Source organism: Dendrobium catenatum, unplaced genomic scaffold (assembly GCF_001605985.2).
Source record: "Dendrobium catenatum unplaced genomic scaffold, ASM160598v2 fragScaff_scaffold_1574, whole genome shotgun sequence".
Classification (NCBI taxonomy): domain Eukaryota; kingdom Viridiplantae; phylum Streptophyta; class Magnoliopsida; order Asparagales; family Orchidaceae; genus Dendrobium; species Dendrobium catenatum.
In genome coordinates this window covers 1332973-1342764 of record NW_021320036.1, presented here as the reverse complement: position 1 = coordinate 1342764, position 9792 = coordinate 1332973, and the positions used below count along the sequence as shown (strand labels likewise).

The following is a 9792-nucleotide window of genomic DNA, read 5'->3' as shown; positions in this document are numbered from 1 at the left end:
TTTTTTCAAGTGATTTTGTTGTATAAAAGTTTTAATTTTTGTACTAGAAATTCGCTTTAAGAAGTAATAAACAAGCCGTTCGAAACGAAGCCTAAATCGCTCCTTTTTGCCGGCAATAAGCTGACCATTTTAATGTTCCTTGTGTCAGTGAGTGGGCAAATTATTGGGTCAGGTGACCGGAGGCGGAAAATAAGTTCGGACATCCAATAAAAATTTGCTGCGTCACCTTGCACTTTGGTTGCGCTTTAGTTGCGCTTTTTGACTTGCGTTTTAGTTGCGCTTTACTTGCGCTAATTTTAAAATAATATTTTATTAATATCTGGACCTATCTCTGCGTTCGGTCACCTGACTCAATAATTTGCCTAGTGAGTGAGTGGGAACATTGGGAAAGAAAGAACAGTGTTGGGCATCATATTAGTCTTTTAAAAGCATCAAAAATACATTGTTGAGGGGCTTAAGTTACACCAACTCGTGGGTCAATATTTATTGACAGGTAATAGATGTGATCATATTGAGAGCCAACTGAAGCATAATGTCCACCTTGGTGGAGTCCAGAACCACACCATTATGGTTAAAGCTTTCGCTAGCAAGGGGACCAAGTTTCCCATCAAGAGCGAAACATTCCTCCATTGAGTTTTTCAAGTAACTTCGAAAAGTTACAAGGAGAGTACCAAAATAAATGAATAGTTAGCGACAGATTGAAAAATTGTCCTTGTTAGTTCATTAAATAAGAGAAAGAACAGTGAGCCTCAAGGCTAGATTGCTCCCTCAATGAAAGAAAAGTAAAAGAGAGAACGGAAAACCTCCCTTTGAGGCCATAGAGAATGTATCTATAGGCACAAGGGAGGCCAAGGCTGTAGGGATACGGAAAGTCATTTGAGGCATTATGGTTTGCAGGTTCTAGCAGCATAGGCATCGTGTCCTGATGATGAGAGATTATTGGGTTCGGACACCGGACAGAGCATTGAGCTCGGTATTGAGCAGTACCGAGTAGGGGGTGATGTGATGCATTTTCATTGGGCTCCGAACGTCGTCCGGTGTCCGAACCCAATAATTCCCCCCTATGACACAGAAGTAATTGACCGATATTTCCTCATGGAACAGGTAAAATAAATGGTATATTCATGAAGAAAAGGGACCATTTATATGTGACACGATCATTTCTATGTACCCAAAGTAAGCATATGATAGTGAGAATAGTTGGACAAAGGCAAATATGGTTGGACGATAAGGCCAAAAGATAGAATTTTTGTGATTCAGTTAGTGCATTCAAACGAAAGTGAACGAGAAACTTGGTCAAATAAGTTTGGAGATGATCAAATTGATGTTGAGTGCAACTTAATATAGGCATAAGCAAGTAAAGTTGAGCTAGAGTCGGAGTTGACTTGAGTTTAGTGGTTGTCTTGAGCTTCAGTCAAGATCAAACAATGAGCCTGAGCTCAACTCATCAAAGAAATAGTACGCTCAAGCTTAAGACAAAGTTGAACTCACTAAAGGTTGTGATGGGAGCTCAGTGGAGGTCTCTATTCACGGCTATACCTTGGGAAATAGGATTTATTATTCTGTGTGGAGTCCGGATGTCGCCTGTAGACCAATAAAAATGCGCCACGTCGTCCAAAATGTACCGCGCTCGGTGCCGAGCGTACCCGGACGGTTCTCCCGTCAGGTGTCCACACAAAATAATTTCTTGGGAAATAGGGGGTCGAGTTCGACTCTTTGGAAAAGGTGCCAACGATATTAATGCTAGGAGAAGTCATGACGGGAGCTCATTGGAGAAGGCATCAACGAGATAAACACTGACTAGCTAGGAAATTGTGTGGGAGCTCATTGTAGAAGAAATCATTGAAACCAATGGCGAGAACATTGTTGCGAGAGTCGTGGCAGTTCTCTAAAGAATACCTTAAGGCCTTAAGGGTTCTAGCAGCTTCAGAAGAAAAAAGAGTTTGTGAGACGTTTGCTCCTTTCAAACCAGAATCAAATAAATAGGGGCTATAAGGTTTTAATCCAATAGCTTGACGAGCCAACCAGCAAAGTCGAGCCAAGATCAAATATGAGCTTGAGCACTTTGCTTGATAAGCTCAAGTTACGAGCTCTTTAATAAGCCAAATTTGAGCCACCGCGCATGCAACTTTACTCATATGTATTTTTTAATTTTGAATTGTGAAACTATATATATATATATATATATATATATATATATATTCTCTAATTATGAGAAATGGCATTACCTTATAATTTTTTTCATAACAGTGAAAACTTCACTCGAATAAAAAAAATACCGCACGATTTCTATCTAATTTACATAACTATTTGTGTACAAGCTAAAAATAACTTTGATCAATCCTCACTCTATTAAATAAATTTCTCGCAAGCACTAAGTTTCATTCTAGTTCCATTAGTCCCATTCTTGGAGCCATGCCTTGAAAAACATAAACTAGTATTTCAAATTAATCAAGTAGATAAGTGAAGCAACATTTGAAAAGAAACCATAGTAAGTCTGAATATACAGGAACAGATAACGTAAAATAGAAGAAGACAACTGGAGGCTTAAGATTTACTGAAAAGATAAAAAAGAACAGAACAAAACGTGAACATGACGAAACAGAATGGACACCTTCCATGCACATGAGCAAAATTTGGAAGCCAAATGACCGTGTTATAAAGAGATTTACCCGACAACAGCTCATTATGCAAAGCATTATATTCATCTCTTCCTCTTGCCAGCAGCTGAACCACCTCGACCCACCTTGCCCGAGGATCCAGAACCCCTTGCTTTGGAAGCAGATGTGTTCTTACTATTCGATTTGCCATCCTCAATTTTCAGATCAAGCTGAACATGAATTCCTAATCACAGGTGTGAAGATACATCACAGAAATTAGATATGAACGTCTAGAGGGAAAATGGGAAGTAGGATAGCATGAAACAGACCTTTACGATTATCAGTATGCAGATCTAGTTGTGGTCTAGTCTCACCAATTTGGTCGATCACATCTTGGAGAGAAATTATAATAAAAGTTGTGTCAATCAGACAGAAATCACAGCAATCCTATTAGTAAGATTAAAATATAATGTAACCATAAAAAAACATTACTAATGCGCATCATTCACTATAAGCAACAGAATCCCTCAAGTGGCATATTATGCTTAATGCTTTTCACTCCTTTGAAGGGGTAGAAATTATATTTAACAGTGCAAACAAGCAAAAAGAAATTATGCTAGAGATATTTTTGGAGAAGGGCAATTGGCTCAGAAGATAAACATCTGGAAATAAGTGAAGAAAAGATGTCTTACCTTTAATAAATATATTCAAAAGCAACCCATCAGTTCAGATGCTATAAGCAGCTCATGGTATATGCATAATTACTTACCAGCTTCTTCAGAATCAGAACCCTCTTCATTTTCCAATAATGCATCGCCATTTTCTTCTGCCATGCTATTCTCCACAGGCTCCAAAATTGCTGCAATTCGTTTCTTTGGAGCCTTCTTAATGCCCGGAAGATTGATCAAGTCAGCAGTCCTCACAATACGAGTGCTGCTTCCTTGTTTGTATGCCTTAGTCAAGGCAGCTTTGACTGCAGGTTGAATACCATCCATTGGATTTGGATGACCCTATAATAAATGCAAAAAATGCAAACTATAAACCTACATGATGTATTAAAGTTATGAATGCCACCTCACAATAAACCTAAAACAAAATTGCAACTGCATATTCCAAAAAATCGTGCACACTGAAGCTAATTTGGATAACCAATACATAAGGAATGCTTTAAGCAAATGCATCAGCGGGCCAATTTTCGCCATTATTTCAGAAACATTACAAAGGCATATGCAGGGCCTTAGTTCACCAAAAAAAGGCGAAATTTCCACAACAATACCATCCATCAGTCACATACATGAAAGCTAACTGATGGGGACATCAGTTGGAAAGTCTATCGTCGACGTGGTCGTAGATCTACGGCCACGATCTGCCCGATGTATTTCTGATTTTAGTTTGGTCATTTTATTTTGATGTATTTTATTTCTGCATTTTTTCCTTTTTACCCTTGCTTGAGGGATTGAGTCTTGTAGCCCCTCGAGGGTATTTTAGTCTTTTATTTTATGTCTTTGTATTAGGCTATTTATAGCCTTCATCTTGTACTTTTGATGGTTGATGAATGACATGAGAAATTTCCTGCATCTTCTTCTTTTTGAAGCTTTTGTGAGAGCTTGAGAGAGAGAGAGTTTGTGAATTTGGTGGGGCCTAGGAGAGGCTACCCGTCGTACCCAACAGTCACCCGGTGGCTCTTGGTTTATCTCCTCCTCTTTCTTTTCTTCTACTCACACCCACCGCCGACCATCCCCCCCCTCCACCAACAACCACTTCATAACCGCCCCTAGCCAAGCCTCACTACCTCCCCAAGACCCACCGTCCCCTCATCCCGCCGGCGCCACCTTGACCGCCGGCCTCCCCCTTGTTGTTTTCCCCACCATCTTCCTCTACACCAATCGTCATTTCCCTTATTGCTTGCCCACGAATTTCAAATTTTGAAATTCAAAGTTGAAGTTTCCAAATTTGCCCGACGCCAAATTAGGAAAGTTTTCAATGAGATTTCAAATTTTGAATTTGAGCGGATTTGAAATTTTCATAATTAATTAGTCGGAGCGGATTAGGAAACGCATAATTCCTTTTCCCCAAACTCCCTCCCCCCTCAACATGGGGCCGGCCCCCTTAGTGGTCCCCTCTCCTTTAATGCTTCATTAAGGGACTTGATTACTTGTTATTTGAATTTCAAAATCCACTTATTTTCCCTCCAATCTTACTCAAATATGAGAATAATTTTCAGATTTGTGAATTAAAACCATTTCTATTCCACCTAACCTAGCTCCTCCCTAACCTAGTCGTTTTCCCTCTTACCCATCCGCCTGCCTCTCTCCCCACCGTCCACCCTCTCTCTTTTCTCCCCTCTCAAGGTGTTTTCTCCTTCTTGGAATTAAGATGAATGATCAATCTGGAGTTTGATTCCGGTTTTGCGTACGACGGCTAAGATTGGATAGATCTTCTCAACGTGAGGAAGAGAAACTAGCGGAAGGTACGTGGTGAATCACGTCATTTCTCCGTGAGGGTGATTTCTTCCTTGACTCATTTACTTTCAAATCCTACTTACTTTGTTGAGAGATAGTTCAAGCAAGAGATTGTGTCTACTAATCGTCATCCACTAGTATTCGTAGGATTGTTACTTCTTTGCTTTTGGATCCCTTTGTTAAGCAAATGTTAAGTTGGAAACTACCCCTAATGCAATGCTTTAATTTCCCTACGTGTTTTGATTTCGTTTAGTCTCTTTCGTAGCTTAGCCTAAATGGATGTGACCATTTATTAGTTTCATTTTGTTGTTTTAATCGCTAATAACGAAAATCTGAAATTGATCTTTAAATATTTTGTGCAAGTTTCCTAATTCGCATGTAGTCCGGCATCACTAACTGTCACATACATGAAAGCTAACTGAGGACAAAGAACTATTATCTACTAATACCTTTGTCCATAAAATGACAGGAATCCTACCAGTGATCAACAGGCTCTAAATATTAAAAAAACAGACACACCTTGAACTTGGATAGCTCCAAAATCGTCTCAAAGTCCTCCTGGCTTAAGGAATATGTATTCATGAATTCAACAACAGTTTGAACAGCTGCATCCTGATAATTTTTAGAGTACATGTTATGAATAATTGCTTGAACAAAAAGAAATGAACAAGTACAGATGCTCAGACCTTCGCCATAACTCGAAGTGGATCGGTGAGTTGTTTTAAAAGAAGATACAAGTAGTCAATCCGTAGGTTTTGCCTGAGGAACGTGCATAACATTAACTTCCAACAAAAGAAGGCAAACTATTCTGCTAAAATATGTACATAGCAGGCATACATAGGAAAATTTTATTAAAAAACAAATTCTAAGAATCATCCAGCCTGGAGGTTTCATTGAAGAGTAAAGATCTAATTTGGATTAACACATAAAATTTGTTTAAAAAAAGTAGCTCTACCAATCATAACAGGTTTGAAATTTAGTTTGAAGAATAAGTCATTAAGTGTTGTCCGCATCAAAAGCAACTATCAACCAGTCCAGGCTGAATGATGGCTGCCAAGACATTACAAAGAAAGTGAACCTTTAGTAACTCGAGACAATATAAATAAAGCAATGAAGAATGACTGATATTACAAGCAATCTCCTACTAGACCCCCTCACAATTGCCCTCCAAGGTTCTTAAGGGATATCTTTCTAATAGGTTTTCTTTAGAAAATTAAAAATCTAACTATCTGAAATTTCTGCAGCAGGAGCCTGATTTTCGCAATTCACCAAAATTCCCTTGTGTACACTCACCGAAAATTCAACTATTAGGATTGCAAAATGCCTACTTTTAAGATATTTACCGATTCCTAAGACCTTTTCACGTGCTCTAATTCCCCATTCATAGTGGCATGTTGTAGAAGCGACACTGACTGATCATGCGCAACAAAAAAGAGACAAAGCAGCAGGAGAAAAAAGATGGTTTTAATCTTGTAATGGTAGTCTTTGAGGATTAAAAAAGTCCAATTTCTTCACCTCAAGTTTCCATTTTAAGCTTTTCATAGCAATCTAGTTTTCAATCTTCTAATACTAGTTTGTGAGAAGAAAAAATAGCAATTTCTTCTCCTAATCATATTTTCGTGAAATTTATGTTTTTTGTATACAGTTTTTGTGCCGCCTTGATTAGCTAAACAAGACCTTTGATTTTTCATGTAGTTTTTGTGCTACCTTGCTAATCTAAGCGGTTTTAAGTTTTATCTTCTAATATGAGTATAAGAGGCATCAAGGTCAAGAACATGGCAGTTGGAGTGTCCAAACAATAACATTTGTTCAAGTTATTGTAATTTTTCCTGTAGTAGTTTCATAACTGACTTCATAGACAATTGCAGCCATCCAAAACAAATCGTTAAGTTGGCAAATTTCACACATATTCCATATTTTGCAAGTCACCGTATCAAGCAAACACAAACACCAGCACTACACAATTCCATTCGTCCTTAAAAAGAAATTGTTAGCTTTAAAATGTATATATTTTGTAAGTCACCTTATCTTGAATCTGAAGCTAAACATGAACGGACACAATAGCCTAAAATAAGCCTAGACAAGAGTATAAAGAAGAGTCTTAATCTAAATTAAAATATAATATGAATTTGAGATCAAAATTTTATTTGCATTTGAGTATAAGCCCAAGTCACATAATTTCATACCTGTTAGAGATGTTATGTTATTTGAGCATCCTCAAAAAAATGACCATGAGGAATTGCGACACAATAGGGTTGCAAAAGAACAAATATGCTTGACAAGCTACTCATGATTTAGTTTGACTAGAGCTCATTCATTATCATTTAATTAGCTAAACAAATATGCTTAAAAACTTATTAGTCTCAATTGATAAAGGAGTAGGTTTGAATAGATTGATGTTCCATTCATTTATGATCATGAATAATATCATTTAAAGCTCACGAACAAGATCATCAAGAAGCTAGATTAAGAAACAATAATCTACTCATTCAAGATTTAATTATAAATTTACTTGGGAGTCTTATTATTTTATATTTTATATTGTTGTTGTTCATAAAATATAATTATTGATGCTCTTTAAAATACTAGTTTATTTAGTAGTTCATTTGATCAAAGTCTCATTTTTAAGTTCAATAGTCTACTCATTAATAGGTTTGATAATGCTTATTCAATTAACTAACAAGCTACTTGATAATATTGCTCATTAATAGGCTCATTTGAAAAGCTAACGAGCCCAGCTCAAACCATGCACAAACAACTATAATTTTAAACTAGCCGAGCTTGAATACTACTACTGTTGATGGGTAGTGTCTTATCTACAAACCCATCTGCCTTCCAAAATTTACCTCGGAACTTAATTCGTTAAAACTCCCTCGCCGAATAAAGAAGAGCGAGCGGAGGCCGGGGCCGAATTTTCGGAGCCCACAACTACAAATACTCGAATCTAGTTTGAGATGGAGCCCAAACAAGATTTTGAAAAATTATCTCAAGTTCGAAAAGGCCTTTGCTCAACTTGACTTGGTTCATTTGCAACCCTAAATGAGAAGATTCATGTAAGGAGAGTTATATTGAATTTATTTTTGTTCTAAATTTTAATATTTACATAACCTCAAAATGCAACCTAAACCATAATGATAAATAGATTTTTTTCTATTTTTTATTTTTTATTTTTGCTAAAGGCTTCTCAAAGTTGGATGGTTAATGTTGTTGGATTACTATCAATAAAAGAGGCCATTGCGCCAATAGTTCTTTGCACATACTTTTTCTAGATCCTAGAGAGTTTCTTTTACTCTTGAAAGATTCCTAAGCATTAAGTATACTCATATTGTGTTTCCTTCAACCACACTTAAGATCCTAGACTTCACTACATCAACCCTACAAGCATCATTTCGGATCCTATAGATGAGTTAGCTGATAATTGTAGGAATGAGATTGTCATGCATGATGAGATTTGAACGCTATAATGGTAGTTTATCAAAATGCTCCATATTATATTAAAAGATACTGTATCTTAGCTTTTCTATTTATCTTCTATACTTTTTGTACTCTGCTTACAAAACACTACACACCATAGTCTCAATAATTTTAACAATGCAACCTAATTTTTCAAATCAACTCACCTATCTGACATAGTCATCTTCATTTATATATTTTATCTCCTTAAGACCTAAATTCACTTTCTTACTTTGCCCAAGTCATCATAAATGTCACACGACTTGAATGACACTAATATTATTATGTTATGACCATTACTTTTAATTGAGAATTGTGATTTTCATATTTGTGGTGGCTAGGATAGCCGTTCAAGTAGTAAGCTTGCTATTATAATTAACCCTATCATATCATTTTGTATTTGATTTTAATAAAATAATTATTGTCGTCATGATATTTCTGGTATGTCCTTTTCCTCTAAATGATTTAGAGTTTTGTCTGAAACTATGGTTATCTTTTTACCCCTTGTTCATTACATACCTCTTTCTTCCTTTCCTTTTGTTGTGGCCTTGATCATTTGGTATGAAAATGACTCTTTTTCTTTTCTTTTTGTTTTTGACCTCTCGAGCATTTGTTATTGAAGCAACATTAGAGGTTATGGAGAAAGAAAACCCAATAACATGAGGAATCACAAAATCCCCTTTTTGAGCTCATAGCCAATGTGCCATATGGAAAAACTATCGCAAAGTTTTGATGCAACTTAAGGTATACAAAAATAAAAAACATAGAGGCCAAAACTACATAGTGTCCAAAACATAGGAAAATGAAAGGAAAAAAAAAACATAAAATGATAATTTTTTTACTGCATCAAGCAGCCAACCACCAATACGCAAACCAATGTGTGCTCACCTAAGTCATCACTTGCAATTTGTTTTCTGCATTTTTTTTATTTCCATTTCCCTGCATTTTTTCTGTTGTTGTCCCTGAATATTACAGATTTTCTTGCAGCAGTTCTCTGTTTATGTTATTGTTATCCTCCTCTACACTTCCATCTTCCTCGTTTCCCCACTTTCCTCATAGCCTAGCAACCATGAAAAAACACTCAATGTGCGAACCATCTCCTGATTTCCCTTCTGTTTCAAACCCCGTCAACTCACCAGCACCACAACTACTCCAGCCAATCAACTTCCCCACGGTCTTCTGCAATTCTAATTAAATTTACTAACCACCCTAAAAATATCCCCCAACCCTCCACAATTTTAAACAACAAGCTATAAAAAGATGAAAATTTTAAATCA

The 9792-nt window shown here is 36.7% G+C and overlaps 1 protein-coding gene across 1 annotated transcript in view; it reads right to left on the bottom strand.

Annotated features, from left to right (window-relative positions):
* Window positions 1-2420: 2420 nt before the first annotated feature.
* The window catches only part of LOC110108173 (replication factor C subunit 1), a 50473-nt gene continuing 43101 nt past the window's right edge, over window positions 2421-9792 (bottom strand). The window contains exons 17-21 of the mRNA XM_020838693.2: window positions 5749-5821; window positions 5582-5674; window positions 3370-3610; window positions 2930-2992; window positions 2421-2844 (exon numbers count right to left, since the gene is read on the bottom strand). Of these exons, the coding sequence (XP_020694352.1) occupies window positions 2705-2844; window positions 2930-2992; window positions 3370-3610; window positions 5582-5674; window positions 5749-5821 (610 nt within the window). The 3' untranslated portion in view covers window positions 2421-2704. The remainder of the gene's footprint in view (window positions 2845-2929; window positions 2993-3369; window positions 3611-5581; window positions 5675-5748; window positions 5822-9792) is intronic.